General features: G+C 39.0%; 2 protein-coding genes across 3 annotated transcripts in view; one reads left to right on the forward strand and one right to left on the reverse strand.

The window, feature by feature from the left end:
- Positions 1–1,911: 1,911 nt before the first annotated feature.
- GEMIN2 (gem nuclear organelle associated protein 2) lies at positions 1,912–12,011 on the reverse strand. Its single transcript, XM_032112042.1, is given in 12 exon segments — positions 1,912–2,373; positions 2,697–2,755; positions 2,965–3,075; positions 4,373–4,441; positions 5,137–5,181; positions 5,764–5,874; positions 6,046–6,105; positions 8,063–8,152; positions 9,334–9,418; positions 9,933–10,150; positions 10,152–10,338; positions 11,983–12,011. Coding segments are annotated over 12 exon segments (1,104 nt in total). The 3' UTR covers positions 1,912–2,333.
- A 1,195-nt stretch (positions 12,012–13,206) lies between these two features.
- Positions 13,207–22,915, forward strand: part of SEC23A (Sec23 homolog A, COPII coat complex component) — a 28,508-nt gene continuing 18,799 nt past the window's right edge. Inside the window, exons 1-8 of one of the 2 annotated variants that reach the window (XM_032110709.1) lie at positions 13,207–13,290; positions 16,711–16,952; positions 18,718–18,775; positions 19,032–19,118; positions 20,283–20,519; positions 20,619–20,698; positions 21,588–21,732; positions 22,066–22,224. In XM_032110709.1, the coding sequence (XP_031966600.1) occupies positions 16,732–16,952; positions 18,718–18,775; positions 19,032–19,118; positions 20,283–20,519; positions 20,619–20,698; positions 21,588–21,732; positions 22,066–22,224 (987 nt within the window). In that variant the 5' untranslated portion in view covers positions 13,207–13,290; positions 16,711–16,731. Of the gene's footprint in view, positions 13,291–16,710; positions 16,953–18,717; positions 18,776–19,031; positions 19,119–20,282; positions 20,520–20,618; positions 20,699–21,587; positions 21,733–22,065; positions 22,225–22,915 lie in introns of those variants that run through there. The other variant, XM_032110710.1, reaches the window with a different exon arrangement.

The raw sequence follows: 22,915 nt of genomic DNA on the forward strand, positions 1-22,915 counted from the left end.
CTTTGTAGGAATGTAGTCTGGGGCAGTACAAGAGAACTTGTTTTTACATAGTTTGACAGTTTCTCCTATGTCCCTAAAATTAGCTGCTGTTCCTTGTGTCAGAATGATTTTATGCCTGAGGTTGTCTATACTGGCCAAAGAAGGAAGCTTGTTCTACCATGTTGCGCATAAACTCAATATTAATGTAGTTGTTTTTAATTGCTAGCTACGGTTCACTTCTGTAATGAGTGTGTGCAGGAAGATCGTTAGGCCTCAAAGAAGCTATAAAGAATCTCCTCAGGACACTGGGATTTGCTAGATACTACTCGTTACAAGATTTGCATAACAATACGTATCTTGCTTTAGGTAAGCATGAAAGCATCTTGTTAAAACTTCTAGTAAGTTTTGCCATAAGACTTTTTTGTTGGCAGGTTCAGGCCTTTTACTTATCTTCAAATGCATCATAATAGAAACAGTGTTTATTCAGAAGTGTGAGAATGCCTTGTGGTAGATTGGGTTTCTGTTTTTGAGACCAGTAAATAATGGGCTGAAAAATTAGAAAAGCTGGTTTGTTAAAATAGCACTTTTGATATAAATTTACCTTCTATGATTGGAGAAGTGTATGTTGTACAGTTGCATGGTGGGCAAGAACAGTGGAACTGTTCTCCAAAGTTCTAGGAAAAATCTGAAGCTTATCGTGGCTCAAGCCTTTTCTAGAAAGCTGTCACAAGCTGTCTAGCTAGAGATTATGAATACGATAACCAGGGTTTTATTATGCTTGATCTTAAGGTGTGACTAAGTTCTTATCTTTTCAGGTACTGTGAATGCTAGTTCAGATTAGCTGTAGCTGAATAATTTAACAGTTCTTGGAAACATGTAGAGCAAAATTTGAACCAGCCAAATGCTGTCCAGCTTTTTACAGAACTAGCAGAGGTAAAAGTAACTACAGTAGTATGGTACTCAGTGGGGATTTGCAGTTTGATTGAAAACCCCGGGTTCTTACCCTGACAATTCAGAGGAGGATGGTGGTTATTCACCTATATAAGTTTTGTTTGGAGTTGTAGGACTGGAGAAGTAGCTAGGTAGTATTCTTGCATTTCATAGGTTCTTCAGCTGCCAATTCATCCTGCTTTTAACATGTTGAAAATGTTACTAAAGAGACTAGAAATAATTCACACTGTATGTCTAGTAGATAGACATTTCAATGTCGTCCCGTTTAGGCACTTACAGTGGGGTAGACACTCAACATGTGCAAAATCTGTTACTTGCATCTCCAGAATTAACATTCTGTTATTGTCATTCACTTTGGTTGTTCACTTGATGCCTAAGACTACCATTCCACAGGCAAGAATGCCAATCATTCAAAGACATATTAATGATGTATCAATAACTGGTTATGGCTAATTATTATTTTAAATTATGAGGAGGGGGATTTTAATTGTACAATGCACAGAAATCAGATGTCATTTAATACTGTTAATACTGCTGCTATCAGCTGAATGCATAGTTCTTTTAATTGTTGAAGACTATTGGAACTAGAGGGTCATCTATGTACCAGTTAGATGTTGATCCTCTTGGCAAAGCACTCCATATTATATATAAATAAGCAAGGCAATGCATTTGACAAGATAACCATAGAGAAAATAAATTTGTTCATTCTGTTAATAAATGCTTCTAAAAGCATTGAATACAGGTATGTAATTTTCACTGGTTTCTGCAACTGTTTACTAAAAATGGTATTACTACTCAAGAAGTAGTAATGTTTACATTTTACTAAAACAATTGTTTCAGTAACGTGCTGGCTATAGTTGAGCTGCTAAGCAGTGCTAGAGCTCAGGCACCAAAACTTGAAAAAACACATTCAGCCCTAACTGTACAGATTTCTATAGTAAGGTTGCTGTTAAATAATATAGAGTGAGAAAACACACAATGTTTAGGAACAGTCTTTAAAATCCTTTAGTTTTATTTAAAAAGCCCTCAATAAGTCTGTTAGAAAAAGAATAATAATTTGTAATGTAATCTCAGACTTCACCTAATAGCAGTGTGCATAGATTACTCAGATTGTAGAAGTTCCTAACCAAGAATGTAGTTTACCAAGACAAGAGCTTGAGAGATGATGCTGGACACCTCAATTACCACTTTACAATGATGGTGGTGATGGTATTGGAGACACTGACAATCTCAGCTAAAACTCAGCTAAAGTTATTCACAGCTGTCCCAAATGCATTAGCATGAGAGTGTTCTGAAGGGACTGTGTAGTACTTCAGGTCTGGACAGTGCAGTGTCTTGCTGCTAACTCTGATAATGCTGTTTGTACTATGGCAATGCAAAATACTGGATGTTCTCAAAACAGCCTAGGAAGGCTCGTCAGCCAGGTCCCGTTGATCGAAGTACCTAGGAATGAAGTGGAATATGGTAAGAAATCTCCAGTATGCAACATATTCCTCACTTCAAGTTGTCTGACCCATTGCTTTCTAGCTCATCTTTTAGTGTCGCTATCATAATTATGGCTTTATGGTTCAGGGGGCTCATCTGAAGAAAGGAATAAGCTTACTTTACTCTTAGGTTTATCTTAAGTCATTTTAGCTAAGTGTATTTGCTGCATTGGCCCAGAGTACTTTTAGACTTTCACTTTTAAAAGGATTTAGGTTAAGTACAAATAATCACACATTTATGCTGGACATACATTACTGGTTTAGGTGTATAATTTGTATTACCTGCTAACTAAGCAGATTATCAAGTTCAGAGCTGATATTTGTTCTTCATTCTTGCTCTCCTGGAAAAGAGATTAATATTACAACAATTCTTTTGTTACCTGTGTCAAATAGAGAAGCTATTAGATGCCAGTTGTATGTATTTGTAGTCTTCCCTTCATTCTCAAGCAAACTTAGGACATGAAAAATAAATTATTAAGACTTCTGAAAAATGATCCTCCTTACCTGCTAAACTCACCAAGTTCTTTGCACAGTTATATTAAATCTTTACCTCCAGTACCCTGACTTCTGAGCATCGTCTTGCCAGCTGTCGAATAAGAGAGTGAGCTTCAGGTAGCAAAGGTTTTTCAAGGCATGCCAACAGTGCATAAAGCCATCTACCCTGTGAGGATTCAAGTAACAAAATGTTAATTTTGAGCATTTCCTTGAAGATTCAAGCAATTCATGTTATACAGAGCAGGACTGGAGTGTAGGTCTCAAAACAAAATTACATTCAAGTGCTATATGCCATAATTGAATTTTGAAAACCGCATTAGACACTAATTGGTAGAGAGTTTTGTGTCTCTAGGTAAGATTCTTGTGAGTACTACTCCTGGGTTCCTGGCATTTTTTTGGAATGCTGGCCAAGGTATAAATTATTACAGCTGCCACTATTACAGTCCGAAGGAAGGATTATTTTAGTAATATCTAAACATTATTACTTGGCTATTAATTTTTAACTTCACAATCAGTGAAGAAACATTCCTGAAGACTGAATGTGTGAACTCAGATCGTTGTGGAATTAGTGGTTAGATCTGCTTTAAGATCTGAACTGTGAAAACATGTCCTTTTGAGTTTTACATCACTGAATTCTACTGCGTTCTTACAAACTTAATTTCTGCTACCAGTCTAATTTCTTAATTTAATTGCAGTGTCTAGTGGCCTTCATTGTGGGACTAAACTAAAGGTCAACGTACACATCCTCTGCAACATACTGGTTAAAAAGAAAACAGTCCTACACAGGAAAGGACAGAACATGAAAGGCCTTGAAGTGACTGAAAAAAAATAGTGAAACTATGCTAAGCGTCATGTAATTTTTCATTACTCTTTTGCTTTGTGGTACTGAAGGAGATGAGCTGCATCCACCAAGGTCTTCTGTAGATATGATGCCATTACGCAGATAGTCAGTCTAGTTGTGGCCAAACTCCATGCCAATGTAGCCTGTTACTCAGGAGTTCTTAGTAGGATTCATTTGTCACCACGTGAATGCAGCTAAGCTTTCTGGTCTGTGCTGCATGTGGAAAGATTCCATGTGTCTTTGCCAGCACACTGTAATTGGAGGTGTTGGTAAATAGTGTGCAGCACCCTGACAGAACCAAAGCTGCTGCGGTCTTTCTCCTCTCCTAAATGTTGGTACTAATTGAGTCTCGTGGCTTAAGTTAGTGTGGCAAGTGATACAAATGGGAGGGGGTTTGGGCAGTACTTTTTATGTCTGTATCTGTTATGTTTTGTAATTTTAGCCTTCCGAAAACAACTGTGAATACTCATTTTAGTATCTAATCAAGAATGTTTTGAAAATAAGAATATGATACAACCATCTAGAGAACTCTTTAGAAAATTAAAATAATAGAAAACTGCAAACAATTTATTCTTTGTTTAATGCATTCATGTGCAAGTAGTTAGAATAAATTAAAAATTACCAGTTCTGGAGTAAATTTTTTCTCTCCAAACCAGCTTATCAGGTATTCTAAGACACTGGTTACTGTTGCCTTCAAAAGAGGAACAAGAAAGAGACAATACAGTATCTGCAATGTTTTGCTTTGCTGCCCTTCTAGCTGAAGGATTTTATTATAGAAAAAGTATTTCTACTCTACAGTATTTATTCCAGGTTGAAGTTACATATAAGAGTAAAGTAAGTGTTAAAGTACCACTTTTTGGAAAGAATTTTCTATGAAATGAATTAAGTTTCTGTGTAAGTGAAAAGTTATGGATAAGTAGCTACAGATTAGGAAAGAGACATTGCACTGACTGGTTGGTTGTATATAATGGTGGCAAGTAGGAAATGTAGTAAAGGAAATGTGTGATTCTTCTAGCTTTGCAATGTACATAGAATTTCACAAACAAATTGAAGGACTGCACTTAAAACACTAAATGAGAAATTTTAAAACATTGTAAAGCACCTGTTGGGGCATTCAGCAAAAATTCAAACATTAAATGTGCTATAGAGAAATTACAACAACAAAATACTTTCAGAACTAGTCATGAAAAATCTTTGCTAGTAAAGTTATTTGTAGCTGAATGTGAGATAATGAATACATGTTTTCTTTCTAAGTGTACAGTTAATAGAATTTGTAATAAAGAATTGTCTAGGCAAAGAAAAATAGATAAGCCTTCTGCAACAGACAGAATATGAGAAATAATGATTTAGGCAATGTCACGATATGATTCTAAAAGGTAGGCTCACCTGATTCATCCTGCTTACAATACTTAACAAAGGGGGAAAGCCCACCTGAAAGAAATCAAGTTGGAAAATGCAACCATTATCACAAACATTTTTGTTTAATTTAGAACATACTAAGATTTTAATTTGATGTTCAGACACTTGCAGTGATTTTGAAGTCTGTTCTGAGCTTTGAAATTTATTAGAAAAGTATCTTCAAGAAAGTTGAAGGTCCAGTGAAGTATCAGAGCACCTTGCTTCTACTGTTATTTGTTAAAGTTTTGTTTTTTCAAAATGATGCAGTGAAGAACATGTTTGTAGGGTAACACGTATGAGGAAGGTAAGCACGTATCACTGTGCAACAAAACACTAAAGCAGACTACGAAGAAAGCTTCCATTCGGTTCAGTGAGAACAAAGTAGTGACTTCAGCTGATAACGGATGAAGAAATGCTTCAAATTTTGACTGAAGACATAGACTTATTTTCTGCTTCACTTAGTGTCTGCTTAAAAAGAATGTAAAATGGGACTTGCTGGGCTCACCAGAGCCTCCTACTTTCTATTTAGCACAAAGTGGTAATAAACAGAGGATTGTTTCTGGCAGTTAGTCTAGAAAATCGCTGCTGAAAATTAAATAGAAGTCCTATACTCACCTTCATGTAATCAATTCCTAAATTTTCATTATCAGATAGTGCATCTATTTCTGAGTATACTCTTTCACCCAGGCAGAATTTCTTCCAGCCTTCTTCATCCTCTGGTTTTGGCTGAAGTAAATAAAAATAAATTAAAACCGTGTGATACTGTTATCTTGAAGACACTGGCGAAAAGACTTGATAATACTCATAAATTGTTACATGAAACTATAAAGCAAGATTAACCGTGGATTTAATAACTGCGAAAGCAAACCACAGAGCGCTGTTATGAATTCTACTCACCATAGTAACATTGCTGTCCAAATGTTGTGACCGCCAGTGATTCCTGTGCTTGTTCAGGCTCTGAGTAATTAAAACAAAGCTAAATCACAGTTAACTCTGCAGTTATTTTATCCTAACCATAAAAGCTTTTCATTATTCTTAAAATGTATGAAAAATATATTTTATGACTTTCTATAAATTAGTGGATTTAGAGCCAGCACAACTGGCTAAGTATTTCCCATGCCTCTTAGCAGAAATGTAATTACGATGCTCATGCTGGGTTTTTGGAAGTTAAAGCTGAAGGCATTTTGAAGTCTATTACATAAGGTTAAGCTGAGGTAGTAAGCTTTAATAGTCTTCTAGACTTTTCTGGTTAGAACAATCTTAAGAAAAAACCCACTTTGATTTAATCCAAAAGCACACATAAAGGCAATGTCCTATTTCCAGCAGTGGTCTGTATCTGTATCAGAGGTCTACAGAATTGTTTTAATGAAGGCAAATGTGCTTTCTTAGCACATTTCTTCTACCTGGCAGGAATCCTGTGTTAAGACAGATTGGCCTGCTTGACAGTTACTTGTAGAGAGCTCTAACTGTTCTGTAGAAATTTTTCTCCCACTCCAGTTGTTACTGTAGCTGTATAAAAGACCACTAAAAACGCTCTAAGAAACAGCAGCTGATGCAGTGGTTGAACAAGTGAATTCTGACGCTCTTTTCTGGTTTTAAATACTTTTTAGGATAGTCTCATCTTCACAGTGTTAATTCTGGCACAGATGAGAAGACAATTGATTTGAGCATAAAAGAATACCTATACAGTGAATAAGCCTTTAGATGTCAGTCTCCTTAGTTTTGCTAAAACCTTAGATTATGCCTAATACACAGGATGCAATGTGATCCCTTGCAGAAATGGGCTAGCTCAGTTACTGTTTACAATGTAGATGCAGTAGTACAGATCTGCTCCTTCACTAATTTTCCTCCCTGAAAAACACATGGTATATGAGCTCATGCAGAGTTCAGTGGTAGAGCAGCTCCAGCTCAGTTGGTCCCACCTCAGTGCTTGAGATACTCCTACAGTGCAGCACCAATGCACTGTAAACATGCTGTCTGCAGCACTGAAATAACAAATGATCTCTACCTACATCTTATATTTTCCATTTCACCCTGTTTGAACTACGTGTAGAGAATAGTAGAATCATAAAAAGATTTGGGTTGGAAGGTACCTTCACAGGCCATCTAGTCCAACCCCTCATCCATGGGCAGGGACATCTTCAACTAGATCAGGCTCAGAGCCCCATCCAACCTGACCTTTAGTGTTTTGAGCAATGGGGCATCTACCCCTCTCTAGGCAACCTGTGCCAGTGTTTCACCACCCCCAGTGTAAAAAAATTCTTCTGTATATCTAATCTAATTCGACCCTTCTTCAGTTTAAAACTTTAGTAAGTCTTAGCTGAACTTACAACCTTTACCCTTTGAGACTGCTTAATTTTCTGTTCTTGTGTTATTTCAAGCAGGGTGCAAATGTGTCATGAAAGATTAAAGTCTGTGCTAACTCTACAACCTTACAAATATGTTTTACCAATTCAGTATTTCTCTTCATAATGGGTTGCCACCTCTATCAACAGATTCCTAAATGGACTGTGTAAATGGGCTTTATGAATCTCCTGATGGGTTAGAATCCACTTGGTTCTCAGTTAATGTTGAGTTTGGCAGAACATTTCCTGCTAGCACTAGGTTTTAATATAACTGCATAACATCATAGGGGTTTTTGTCCTTCCTCAACTATGCCATATCATTTAATCTAAATACTGACACATTTTTGTTGAAGGATAATTTCTTAAACATGACTCTCAAGAGTTTTATCAGAGGTTTAAAAGCCACACAGTATATGCTCAATTAGCTTTCAAGAACTTAAAACTTGCCTATAAACATCTATCCTGCTACAAAATCATAACATTTCTATACCAGACGTAAAATTGCCCCCTGTAAAGCACAGGTATGTTCTATCTAGACCGTGCCAGACTCCTCACAGACTATCTTGTACCTGACGAACAGCTGAGAAATTGGCCACTTGCTGCTGCTGCCACTTGAGCGTTGGAGAGTATCCTTCAGGAGCAGGCTGACATCCGGAAAGCTGAGAAAACACTGGCAATAATTATAATGTAAAGAGAGCTTTATAAGAAGAATCCTTAAGAACAAGAGAATCAGTAAATGTTTACTGTCAGCTAAACAATATCCTTTAAATCTTCATCTAAGAAAGGTAATTTCATGACCACATCCAAGATTGAGTTAAGAATTTGGTTTAGATAAAACATACTGTTTGACTCTTCTCATATGTACATACGAAGAAAAACTAAATGTTCAAAATACATTGTCAAAGAATTACTTAAGGTCTTCCTTTCAGCAATTGATCTGCTTTAATCTCCCTGCTCATAAAAAGCAGGATGCTGTTGCCTTATCTGGGACAGATGGGATCAATCTTAGGCATTCTGCTTGTCAAGATAGTAAGTTGAGGAAGACAGAAGACCACAAAACCATCTAGGAAATTAAGTCTGATAGTTAAGTAGATATAACCTCTTTAAAGATTAGCATGAAAGAATTATTAAACAAATTAAAATATTTCTACAAGTGTTTAAGAATACCACTACACAGATGAGACAGATGAAGAGAATGGCTACAGAAGTTACAAGGTCATGCCAGTACTAGAAAGTTTGAGTAATCTAGTAGTGAAATCTCAGGTTACATCGTTTTCATTGGAGAAAGGCAAACTTGGTCTCTTGAACTATTTGAAAGTAGATTAAAAACCAAGCTGGCAGGGCAATGCAACAACAGAAAAATCTGCTTCAACAGTAAGGAAATTCCAATAAAATATTCCTTCCAGAAGGAAAGAAGTGGTGCTAGAATTTAATCTAACTTAAGTAAAACTTAGCTGCACTTACTACCCTTATGCTAGATAGAGACTTAAACCCAAACACAGGTATGGAGATACCTTTCTTCTAAAATTTATGCAGGTTTTATGATAAAATAATTGTAAAATTCAATGCAACATTTGATTTCCTCAGACAGTAAAATAGTCTGCTGTATATCAAATAGTATGGGGATTATCAATTTAATCAGTTAAAAAGACTACTGTTACCCAGCAGCTGAGCAGGGGTTTCTTCAAACACAGACATTTAATTCTGTAGATGCTTTTAGAATCTAGCAGTGCTATTTAGTTATGCCAATGACTCCCCAAAATTAATACAAACATCATTATAGTAACACCTTTCTCCTTTTTTTTTCCATCTCAAAACGTGTAAAAGCTCTCAAACTTACTGAAATGTTTACTGTCTGCTTCTTTTTCAATTTTCTTGGATCTATCTGTGCCACGACCACGTCAGGACATCGAGCTGCTTCAATCCTACAAGACAGAATCAAGTGGGCTGCATTTTTTCTTTCCTGTAACAGGTCAATATATGCCGGATGTCTCTGAAATACTCATAAAATCATGGAGGGACCAATTGAGTCCAAATCCTTGCACAAGACACCCCAGAAATCACACCCTGTGCTCGAGAGCGCTATCCAAATGTTTCTCGAACTGTCGGGCTTGGTGCTGTGACCACGTCCCTGGGGAGCCTGTTCCAGTACTCAACCACCCTCTGGGTGAAGAACCTTTTCCTGACATCCAGCCTAAACCTCCCCAGACACGGCTTCATGCCGTTTCCTCGAGTCCTGTCACCGGTCACGGGAGGAAAGAGGTCGGTACCTGCCCCTCCTGCAGGTGTGTAAAACACCGACTATACCGGCCGAGGGTAGCACCGCACGGCCGCCGCGGCGCGCCCCGACACGAAGCCCGGCCCGGGCAGCACCGGCGGCCGCGCCGCTCTCGCGGGGAGGTGACGGGCCGGCCCCGGCACGTCCGCCCCGCCACTCACTGGACGCGCTTCAGATATTCCTGGGGCGTCCTGGGAGGCACGGTGGGGTCGAAGTCCTCGGCCAGGTCACAGTCGCCCACAGGCAGCAGCCGCGGCATCAACTCCTCCACACCCGAATCCATGGCCGCGCCGCCCCGGCGGCAGAGCCCGCCCGGCTGCCGCAGCTCTCGCGAGAGCGGCGGGGCGGGGCCGGGCGGCGCGCGGGCGGCGGGCGAGCCGTGCGCCCCGATGCGGGAGCCCTGGCCTTGCGCTCTGAGGAGTCGCCACCTGCTCCGGGCATCTTGGCTGCCCTGGAAACCACCGGAGGAGAATAAAAGAAATTTGGCCAAAGAGCAGTGGCAGAAAGGGGTTTGCCAATTCACTGCCTATCAAACTAGGCCTATTTTTGTGGTGAAGAGGTGTAAACCTTTAATGACTTCTTTCATTAGGCCCTGTGCCATTATTCTAATACAAGAGGTTCTTCAAAGCTCACCCATTAGTACTCTCTTATTTTACCTGTGAATACCCAGTATTCATAATACTTGTCCCTTCCTTGAAATGCTTTGAGATCTGTGGTTAAAGTCAGTTACATAAAAGTTAATGGTTATAAATTTACATGGAGTTCCGATTCTGGAAGGGTCAATGTCTGAGTTGTTGCTGTATTGGTTTATCTGAAAACTATTATGTGGGAGCACCCACATGCCAGAAAGCAAGGTAGCATTTCCACAAAGGGGCATTGTTTTTCACGTAGGATAAAAAAGCGGAAGGATGATGCTGTAATCATTTACACTGTGTATTATTCCTGTTACGCAAAATGTCAATCAGTATATTATCTTTCCTATTCTGCAGCAAAGTCAGTTTAGATCTACTATATCACAGTAGTTTTAGATACTTCTAACGTAAGTTCAAAAAAAAGCAATGCTTTTTTTTTTAATCCCCTGCACATCTGTATTTTAGCAGTTCTAAATAAACACCTGCCTTAACTCCTCCTCTCCAATGGCTTTTGTTTGTTTTAGGGTGTTTCCAAAAGCACCTACGTGTACCAGGGAGTTTTATTTCTGAAACCCGGATCTAATGTCCGAGTTGAGTATGCAGCAATTGCAGACACCACTAGAAATAAAACCTGCTTAAGACTACAGTGATAACTCTGGAAAGGCTGACTGATGATCAAGATAAAAACTTTGGTGAGTCCAGCTATAAAAAGTTCATTTCTAATACTTTAGTAATATTCAGAACTTATTTTTCCTATTTGTTGTAAAGTCAAGAACTATGAACAGAAAGAGAATGCACAGATATAAATACACTTTAAATATAATTTCTATGTTTAGATTACCTTTTCTGGAACTTTTTGTTGATACTTTTTAAATAAAGCAACATATTTTTAATTATTACAGATAGTCTTCAACAGGTAATAAAATTGTTCCTAACATGTCTTACCAACAATGCTGATGCAATGGTAGCAAATATGACTCAGTGGAGAAAGAAGATGATGAAACTGGAAATGTATATTCTTTCTCCTCAACTGCTTAGGTATTAAGGAAGAGTACTTTTCCAAAGAAAGGGTGAGCTGCATTAACGGATATTCCCTGTTGGCTAAAAAACCCAAGCAAACCCAAAAACCCCCCACATAAATTCTGCATTATGAAAAATTAAAATGCTTTCAATCTACATTCTAATATGGTATGGGCAGCTAACAAAATATTTTCATATAATGAGTATATATGTATTTTCTGTTCTACTTTTTTCTTTCTCCTTGATTTTCTCTGTGGTTTGCATCATCGTAACAGCTGCAAGACTTTTCTTTAAGTTTAGAGCCCTGGATTGTGCTTAGAGCTAAAGACTAATTAAAAATACTGAATATCTTTTATTTGTAGTGAACTTTCAGAGTAGTATACTTTCCTGTTTTCCCTTCTTGCCCTTTGAGTGTCTTTACATGTCAGTTTTATCTTTTTCTCATTTATACAGTTCATATCCTGCAGTCCTACTTCAGGACTTGCCTCTTTTCAAGGTAATTTTCTGAAAATATTTCACAAGGTATTTGAATACTTTTGAAGTTATCACACTGAGTCACCTTCTGTGCATCTGTTTGATGTTCGGCATGTTCTGGGATTGGTCTTCTTTTTTTTTCCTCTTTTGTGTTCAGAGTGAGGATGTTACATGTCATTGGCAAGCTTAACACTCCCACAAACGGCAGTGAGATTTGTGGATGAGGAAATTAAAAATCCCTCCCATAAATTCCGCTGTTGTTTACCTATTCATGTTTTTAGACTGAAGAGGACTGGTAAACCATACTGGAGATAGTAATGGCAAAGAAATTCTATCATAATCACATTTGACATATTAGAAAAGAGAATAAGGTTGTTTTAGTCATTTGTATTTGGTTGGTGGTCACAGAATGTTTTCCAAGTTGCATTGAAGGAGGATATGGCAGTCAGTCAGCAGAATGTTTTTCAGTCCTCCCCCATGTCTGAATTAGTTGCACTAAGATGTATCAGGAAAGATAGAAGTTACTGTTCTGGCCTTTCATGACCGGCTTATTAAAAATAATTCCTGAAACCGAAGAGTCACTATAACTTGCGTTTGGGATAAAAAGCTGACCACACTAACAAAAAACCCGGACAAACCCATACAGTAATGGCTATGTGATAGTTATTGTACAGACAGTAAACAAACATGTATTAAATGTTTATTAAATACGAGATATAGGATTGTTTCAGGCTAAAACCCACCAGGAATATAATTTCAATGTATTTTTTTTTCCCAGGCACTCAGAAGAAACACGCAAACAATCTTCCTGATTAAAAAGTTGCCGTAAGTACACATGGTGGAAGATGGGAACAAGCAGGGTGAGCTCAAGGACTCCCGGAAGCGCGGCTGTTTCGGCCCGGAGAAATTCCATGCCGGACAGAGCAGCAGCGGATAGAGCAGCTCCGGTACCCGCGGGCACAGGCGCAGCACGGGGGAGCCGAGCGCTGCCGGCGGGGAGAGAAAGCAAAACTGCTCCCCGTGGTCAGGACGCCTTTTTTCCTGAACGGATTTGGGATCGAGATGCAGACGACCGACCTTTAGAAGAAAGCCAAACAGGGCAGAGAACACACACACGCGAGCAGGAACCGTCAAGGCGGCGAAGCGACGATCAGAGCTGTGCGATGGCTGAGGCCGGCCCCGCCGCGCTGGCCGGGGAGGCCGGTGGGGCGCCGGCGGGGTGCCCCGGGGGCGGGGGAGCGGCGGAGCTCAGCCCGCCCCCGCTCTCTGCCCCTTGACGTGGCGCGGACTCTCCCATCAGCCATGTTGATGCGTCGGCAGCGCCGGGGCGGCTGCGAGCGAGCGGGCGGGGAGAGCGAGCACAGCGGGAGCGGCGGCGGCGGCCGGGACGCGGGTGAGCGGGCAGGGCAGGGCTGAGGCGGCAGCGCAGGGCGCGGGGAGCCCGAGCCGGCGGAGCTGGGGTGCCGCGGCGCGGAGAGGCGGCAGCCCCGCTCCCCGCGCTGGGAGGCACGGGGGGCACCCGGGGCCGCGGGGCCCCGCACGGCTGCCGGGCCTGGAGCGAGCGTGGTGGGAGCTCCCCGCGTCCCCTTCTTGGCAGTGGGGTGTCCCCGGGTGCCCGAAACTGCTCTCGGGGCCCCCGGCGGCCTGAGGGTCGGGGGCTACCGCCGGCGGCTGGTTAGCACTGTCCGCGGCCTCCCGGGCCGGGGGTGCGAGCGCCCTTCCCGTGCGGCGGAGAGCGCCCGCCGGGTCGGGGCTGGGCGAGCGGCCGCCAGCAGCCCCCGGGGCTGCCGGCGCTCGGGTAGGGCCGGCGCGGCACGGCCTTTGCACGGCCGGGGCTAAAGGGCGGCTCTCGCCGGCAGCGCCTGTGGTGCTCCTGTCCCGGAGTTCTGCTGTACCTACGCCGCTGTGCCACTGACGGGGGTGCCTTGCCGTGTAGATAAAGCTACAAGAAATGCAGGCCCTGCTTCTTTTGAGTACGTGTTTATTTTTTAATTTAGGTAGGTTATGATACACCCTGGTTGTTTAAAAAAAAAAGTTCTCAGCGAGAGGTCTGGGAAAGCAGATTTGGAGGATGACTGCGTCTGAATGGTGAAAATGTTGTCAGCACCTTACTTTAGATAACTATTTAAACCATTCTACTCGTATATTTTAGTTCCTCCTTGGAACTGAAATAGGTTTGTATCTGATATGTGATTTGGGCATAAAAAATTAATTAAAGGTTTATTATTAATCTCTTTTACCGGGCTGTTAGTGCATAATAAACGGAAAGAATAGGTGTGTTGTAAGAAAAGTGTGCAATGAACTGTACTCATTTAGTGGTATTTAAACACATGGTCCTATGAGGGACTTCAGTCTGTCTGTGCTGGAACTCTTACAATGCCGTAGAGAGAAATGTTTTGATTTTGTTTGTATATGCATGCAAAGATTAGGGGATATTATTTCTGGGATATTCTATATTGGGACACGTTTACCTGTGATGTATAAATGTTTAAAGGTGCTGATAGTCAACAATTGACTCTCAATGCAATTCAAGAGTGGCTTCTTTTGTGAGACACAGTTGAGATTGTCGTGGTGCAGGTACATTCAGCCTTAGTAGTGGGAGGGAGGAAGCAAGCCAGCAAAGGACTTCTGTTTTTTTCTGGATATCGTAATCTACAGCAAAAGTAAAGCAGTGCCACTCCAATGTGGGAACTGTTGCTATTCAGCTGTTCCGAAAATCCCTTCTCTGTGGTTTTCTGAGGTGAGCAGTGTGTATTTTGTGGCATTCAGGTGTCCGAAATTTGTTGTGTACCCTGTAGGCCAGGAGGGTTTGCTGTTCTTGTATAATGCATCTCCACACCCATCCCAGAAAATGTGTCTGCATAGCTATAACAATGGTACTGAGTGTAATTTGTCAGACCAAGAGGTAAACATTATTGACTCTTGAAAAGAATGGAAGAAAAGGTGGAGGAGAACTTGATTATTAGCCACTTTTGCCTTCCTAATAGGAAATCCATACTTTACTAGAAAATAACAGTATTTAACTCAGTAAATCCAACAAATCCTTTATGTATGTGTGTGCACATGATTACTCAGTGCACACTGGTGTTTGTACGTTGCCCTTTAAGGAGCAGTAACTGAGTGGTGAAAGTAATATCCAGGTACAGCCATTTCAAACGTAGAATAAAATGTGGAGAAAATGCTTTGAAGTCCAGTACAGAAAGTGTGACACGTTGCAGTGTTTGGAGCTGGATTTGGTGAACTCTGTAGCTGATGCTACAGAATGGGTGAAATAGCCTTAAGTTGCAATTTTCTCTGTCTTCTCAGGAAATAATTTTTAGATGGACAGATTGTTTAGTTTGTGGTTATAGTGGAGATAGTTGCCTCATGCAGATTCTTCCATCAGTACCCCATTTTTCAGAGATAATGTTCCTTCCAATTTTTTACAAAACATGGATGGATTTTGATTTATTAGGAGAGAAATTTCTTAAATTCTATATTCTCTTCAAATGCCAGGCTGTTCTTTCCTCTCTTAGCTGAGTTAATTTCTGTCTCTGATTTTTCTGTAGTAATTACAACTTTCAGATATTTTCTCTTTTGCTCAGTTTTGTCCCCTGCCCAATGGCTTTGCAGAAGTTTGAGTAAAAGCAATGGTGGAAGTGCTCTTATGCACAAAGTCCCTCATGCTCCCTGTGTTGTAATTGCCATGACATGTCTAGATAGGAGCAGATTTGCTCCTAAGATCAGTAAGACATGCCCATTAAAATATTGGGAGTTGATTATTTCCTAAGGATATTAACTGTGAAATGCAGCACTTCCCTTTGCTTTGTGTATTTTGTTAATCTGTTTTCTTAAAAGTCAGGATTAAAATAAAACCATTAAGTTAGCCTGTAATTTAAAATAACTTGGAAAGTTTTTAGCTGTCATAGAAGCTAAAGGTGCAGTGCCAGTGTAATTTTGATAGAGGTAGGTTTTGATAAATTGAGAGTTTCTAGGAGTCTCTTGTAGTGTCTGTAATGGCAGGACTAAGAATATTAATGTGCTTGTGAGAATTCCTGATTTAAATCCCAGTTCAGGAGGGTTCCAGTGTTTCTAATAGCTGTTCATTAACTTTGTACAGTATAAATTGAGATCAAGGAGTATTACTACTTCCTCTTAGGTGTTTCATGGAGGCTTAAATCCTTAATTATTAAGCAGTGTGAGTTTAGATATTGTAGTTCTTGGAAAAACCTGTGCTATGTGTACTGTAAAAGGTACTAGCATGCAGCAGATAGTCAGGAAACAGTGTGTCTATAGCTGAGGAGTTTGGGATTGGGGGGAGGGAGCGCTCCTTGCTAACTTTCCCAGATATTCGCAGGTACCTGTTGAGCTTTTCAGATGTGTCTGTGCTCCCCCATCCTCCAGCTTGTAAATAATCGTAGCAGAAAATTTTGAAAGCCTTAGGTCAATGCCCAAAATGGTAAATTTGAATTCAAAGAATTGTTGAAAAGTGCTTCTTTGTAGATAATGTATTGGAATATGGCACTTGTATTTCTTACAAAGTTATTTGCTAGCTTTGCTGTAGGAATATCATGTTGTTATTTCTTTATGTTTGCATGTAGACTGCATCATGAGATACCAAAAATAAAGTTAGAAAACAAATTTTGTTTTCCCTTAGAGTTCTGCTCATTGCTTTTAGGATTTAAGAAGCTCTTCTCAGTGTTTCTCAGTGTTTTATTGACTGTAACTCAGTTACAGTATTTGAATGTGTGACTGTCATTAAGTGCATTCAGCATTTAGTGGATAAAAATATTTGCATGTCAACATTCTGTTAACAGTTATGATTTTATTTTAGTGATAAAGGGAGAAGTTGACCATGACAACCTTCCTGGAATTTATCCAGCAGAATGAGGACAGAGATGGAGTTAGATTCAGCTGGAATGTTTGGCCTTCAAGTCGTCTTGAAGCTACAAGAATGGTAGTCCCGGTGGCTGCCCTCTTCACGCCACTGAAGGAACGGCCAGACTTGCCTCCTATCCAGTATGAGCCAGTGTTGTGCAGTAGGACCACGTGCCGAGCTGTTCTGAATCCCTTATGGTAAACCTAATGCATGTGTTACTCCAGTACTTGGCCTTAGAATCTTGAGGACAGTGATAGCTGAACTGTGTGAAAGATCTGGCGTATGGAAATTCAAGTACTCCTCACATCATTATACAGCACAGACTTACAGATCTTAGAAGGTTCTGCACATAGATTTGCATATGTAACATATATACCTAAAACATAGCTTTCATTTAGTGAGTAGTTTCAATGTTCTTACTATTGATTAGGTATGTTATTTTTCTGGAACTATACATCTTGGGAGTTAGTATACTCTTTCATTTTGCCTCTTGAAAATGACTTGGGTAAAAAGTTACAATACTGTATCTTTTGAACAGTTGGACCCTGATATAGTTTAATTTCCAAGTGAAATAAACTACATTTATTACTGACCTTAGTTCATTTGTGGACCAAAGCAGGTTATCTGGTTTAATTTACCAAAGCAGAAGGTGATAGACAGATAACATCAGAAGTAGGCACAAAAGAGGATGGAAAGCTGTTTAAGCTTAAGAGTGATATTGGCACAAGCTCAAATGATTGTGGACTAGTCATGGGTAAGTTTGGGTTGGAAGCAGAGGAGGTGTTTCATATGTCATTCCTGTCATAGAAGTATGGAAAAGAAACAGAATGATTTCTAAGTTGGAGTTTGATAGGCATGGGAAGGGTCCTGAATGATAGAGATTAGATATGATGTCAGAGAACATCAGATGTAGATGCAAATTTAATGTTACGAATAACTTGTCCCTGCTTGGGAGAAAAAACAACTTCAGAGCAGATGTATAATTGTGTTTCAGTATTAAACAGCTGCAGTGGCTAGTTGCAGTTAACTTTTTCAGAAGCATTATCTTTTATTGAGGGCTGGAAGAAAACCAGTGAGAAGACAAACTTGTAAAGGGTCAGACAGATGCCAACATTACAGGGAACTGTGTACTTTTTTTCTGTATTGTGTATGCAAGTCATGACTGGATTTTATTTCCCCCTGCAAGGGTGATTGGAGACTCAATTTGGGGAGACTTTTGAAGCCTTTGTGGCACTTTGGGCTAGGTAATTTGCAGCCTGTATAACTGGTAAAGATAATTAGATAGCAATAGATCTGTGTTTTGTTTACAGCATGCTGGGACTTATCTGAAGATTTGCTCTTGTAGACAGGAGAAGATGTAATAGCAGGAAGTGCATATTGAGAACTATTAAGTTGACTTTCCCTTAAGATGTCATTAGGACTTTGTTAAGATATCTCTGTGGCATGAAGATAGAATTTACATTTTTTTATTTAAACTGAATACTAATAAAAATGTAGGCAAAAGGAGGTAGACTCATCAATTGAAAACAATGTTGTTTTTGTTATAGAGATAACTGTTATGTTGGAACCTGGTTTTTTAGGGCATAGTGTATATTCAGGATAGTCCCACACCATGACAACTAATAGACAGAGGCAGAAAAAGATGAAAAATACGAAAGTAGAGTTAAAGAGATTTGCCAAAGGCTCTAAGATAGGCGTGAAGCCTGTATTTTTACATTCTTATTTGCATCTTTTTCCTGAAGACCATTCCTTTTCCCTAAACACAGTAATTTGGCTGATATATCTGTGTAATGCTCCACTTATTTTCAGTTTGTAATGAGGGTGTTTAGGAGACAGTATATTAGAAGGAAGCTTTTTCAAAGTCAATGTGTTTTTTAAAATTTTAAAGAAAAGTATTCTAGGGGCAGTGGAGGAAAATGAATTGATTATGCTATATAAACTTTTCCTATTGTATTTTTATAGCCAAGTGGATTATCGAGCAAAACTCTGGGCTTGCAACTTTTGTTACCAGAGAAACCAGGTAAGAAAATAAAACATTCAACATATAGAAAATACTTTTCACAAGGTGAAATGAAAATCTTGATTTTTCAAATTATATTTGCAAACTGAAATTGACAGCAAGAGCAGGAGTGTGCAACTGTATCTTCAGACACTGCATTGAGATTTTTTTAATCACAGCAATAGTGAATATCTGTTGAAAAGAAGTCCTTTTTTTTCCGCTTTTGTAGAAATTGTAATCTTTTATTTATATTTAATTTCTGTGTTTTTATTTGCAGTTTCCCCCTACTTATGCTGGCATATCTGAAATGAATCAGCCAGCTGAACTTTTGCCTCAATTCTCCAGCATTGAATATGTAGTACAGGTAAAATCATTAAATAGAATCTTGAACATCTATTGCCTTGCAGTGTATAAAAAGAATAAATTTCGGTTTTACTTCTCCACTGTACTTTAGTGACTGCGAGTATATGTGTGCTTGTTAGTAGATTGAACATTGATGCCCTCAGCTGGAAAAGGAAAACATTTGAGCATTGGGATGGCTAATAAGACTGGTTTAAAAAACAAAGAAAAAGAGAGTTCTCTAAAGGTGATACTTCTATTAGGTCTGTTTCTTTACAATAAGTTTAATTGATGTTTGTGTCAGGAGGCTGCTTACCTCTGTTGCTTGCTGAAGTAATGTCATTCAGATTTGACTGTTCATTCACCCCTCATTAATCATTTGAATTTAGGTTTGTATTTGAATGATGAGTAGTTAGTTTTAGTGCTGCCTGGTTTAGAGACAACAGCTAATACATATTCAATTCAGGTGTTTGAATTTTAGTATTCATCCTTTTTCAGGATAGAGGTTGCTTTTTATAGAAATAAAAAACAGACCTAAACCTCTAAATTGCAAAAATTTGCAATTGCAAATTTTTAATCTCCAAATTCCATTTTTGAGGATTAAAATTTTTAAGACTTCAGTGAGACAAATTGTAATCTGAATCCTCACTGAAGCCTTACAAATTTTAATCAAAGGAAGAACGAATACTTTTTGCCAACTCTTGTAATGCAAAGTAAATAGAATGTTTGCTCATAGTACAGCAAAATTATTTATCTAGAATAAAAAGTACAGATGGTCTCTAGAAAAAAATTCTGAGGTGAAATGCCATGGAATGTCATCAGGCTAGAATATTTTATAATTGTGAATAGCTTTATGATTGTTATGTTCCCTTGGAGCAATAAAAGCTCGTTGTATATTAAAAGAGGTATATAATTGGCTCATGCTTCAAAACTATCTCAACTCCTGAAAGGACTTTTTCTTTTCTTCTGTAGTAAGCATTTCCTTTTTGTACAGAGTTCCCTTTGGTAGGTTTTTTTTTTCTGGATCCTGATTACTAATTGAGAGGGAGTTAAATTAGATGGAGCATTCACATTACTGGTATGATTTAAATTAAAACTTTTACGAGATGTATCTTACTTGTTCATTTTTGATCCTTTAAGTACTCCAGAAATACTGTTTTTCATGTGATTATAATTGTGTTTCTCAAAGCGTGGTCCTCAGATGCCGTTGATATTTCTTTATGTTGTGGATACATGCATGGAAGATGAAGACTTGCAAGCTCTGAAGGAATCCATGCAAATGTCCCTTAGTCTTCTGCCACCAACGGCATTAGTTGGTCTCATTACCTTTGGCCGAATGGTGCAAGTTCATGAGCTTGGCTGTGAAGGAATTTCCAAAAGTTATGTCTTCAGAGGAACAAAGGACCTCTCTGCAAAACAGCTTCAGGTAATGAACAGAGGCAAACAAAAATAAATCATTAAGGTGCTAATGGTGAGATAGTCTGTAAACAAATTTTGTAATAAAATCTTATTTATTTGACTACAGGAAATGCTGGGGCTTACAAAAGTAGCTGTTGCACAAGTTGGTCGGGGTCCTCAAGTGCAGCAGCCACCACCTTCTAACAGGTAAGCTTTAAACATCTTAAAATGTACCTTGACTACACTGATGTACTGGAAAACCTAGGTTTTATGACCATGAAAACAGTAAACTGACAGCCAAAGTTCTTGGTCAGGCACAAATTTACTAGTAGACTGTTCTTTCCTACAATTTATACTGGGAAGAAAATACTCAATGGGTAATAGTAATACTATCTGGATGATTTTTGGAAGTGTTTTGAGAGGCATGTTATAGATACATAAATAGTAATAATGGTGATTCTGTTGATTGGTGTGCTGGAAAGTGTTAATAGATGCTTTAGTGCCCCTTTCTTATGCAGATATCCAGTTGTGCCTTCCCTTTTTCTCCCTCTTCTAGTCCTCTTCCCTCCCCTTTGGTCTCTCATTCAGAAATTACAGGATTTTCTTGTGTATTTCACTGTGACATAGAAGGAATTTATAAAATTACGAGAAAGAAAGACAGTTTTGCCATCTCTGCCTTGCAAAAATTAGCTGCATATGTAGACTTCCTTCAACAGCATGAAAGAGATCTTGCATGTTGATTTTCTTACTGATCATTGATTGTCACTGAAGTAGTGAAATATGTTTCTTTTTGAGATTCATAGGTCATCACCTGCTCTGTTCTTTTGACTAGGTAGGGTTCTTTCTGGATAGTGGTGGTATCTCTAAGTCTGCAAGTTTCAATTTTGCAAGCTCTTTGCTGAACTTCTTAAGCTGAGTGTGTACGTAGTAATTCCAAACTGCTTTATTTTGATGAAGCAGAGACATTGTTCTGAATTCAGACTAGAATCTAGAATTAGACATTTCAAATACATGTCTAATATATTGCTAGTGAGCAATTGATAAAATTTTTATTTAATAATTTAAATCTAAACTACTTCCACGTATTTGTTTCTAGATTTTTGCAACCAGTGCAGAAAATTGATATGAATCTTACTGATCTGTTGGGTGAACTGCAGCGGGATCCTTGGCCTGTTCCACAAGGAAAACGGCCCTTACGTTCTTCTGGAGTGGCCCTGTCTATAGCTGTAGGACTCCTTGAGGTAATAGCTTTAACTACAGCTGTGCTAAAACTTAGATAATTTTCTTGCAGAAAAGCTGCCACAATCAGTATGTAAAAACCTTACTAACTGATGTGTATTAGGTTTGTAGGATGATTCTGACGGATATCATCCCTTAAGTTCATAGAATATCATAGGCATTTACACATTTTAATAAGGCAAAATTGAGAATTGAATTATTGGCAGGTTTAACTTTTTGGAGTGAAAAAATGCAGTCGTTACAATCCTAGCAGTGTGATAAATACCCACATAGCTATTTATTTTGTTCAGCTTGTAGCAAAACTCAAGGGTTTTATTTGTCTTTAATTCCTGCAGTGCACTTTCCCTAATACTGGTGCCCGCATAATGATGTTCATTGGAGGACCAGCTACGCAGGGACCTGGCATGGTTGTTGGGGATGAATTGAAGTTGCCTATAAGATCATGGCATGACATCGAAAAAGACAATGCAAAATATGTTAAAAAGGGTACTAAGGTAAGAGATGATCATGGGATTTCATACATATTCCCAGTAAGTAAACATTTAAATTGCTTGGCACTGTAAAATGCTGTTAGTTATAGCAAGTTTGTAAAGAGGTGAGAATTGTGAGGTTTTGTTTAGCTGGCTCTGAATAGTGGTATGTCTCAAGAATTTCTTCAGAAATTTCAGTATATTGAGTTAGGACTTGTCTAGATCACATTAAAGTTCTTTGGAGCGTTTCTCTGGTTTAATTCAGAAAAAAATTTTTGTGACCAAATGGTATATCTAGTGTTGTAAGCTGGTGCTTTTAAGGCAGGTGCTCAAAACTGTCTCTAGTTGGGAGAGGATTAGGCTGTAGAGTTTAGTCATAGTTAATTTGATTTAGTACATTTGGGTTGATGAACTGCATTCAAAACCTGTTGAATTCATCTTGACTGATAATGGGATCTTAAACAATTAGCTCAGTTGCAGGCACCTCTCATTGTAGACACTTGAGATTAGAATAGTAAATTCGGTTTTGTGCTGGATCTAGTACTAACTACAAAGTTTAAAAGGAAGAAGATCAAAGTAATTTTCTAATTTAAATAGCAACCACAGTTCTCTTTAGTGTGAGTCAGGCTCTCAGCTGATCAGAAAAAAACCCCAAGTGTTGAAAATTCCAGTCTTAGTTTTAACTTTAGGAAAAAAATATACTTTTATGTGAATA

This window comes from Corvus moneduloides, chromosome 6, assembly GCF_009650955.1.
Source record: "Corvus moneduloides isolate bCorMon1 chromosome 6, bCorMon1.pri, whole genome shotgun sequence".
Taxonomy (NCBI): domain Eukaryota; kingdom Metazoa; phylum Chordata; class Aves; order Passeriformes; family Corvidae; genus Corvus; species Corvus moneduloides.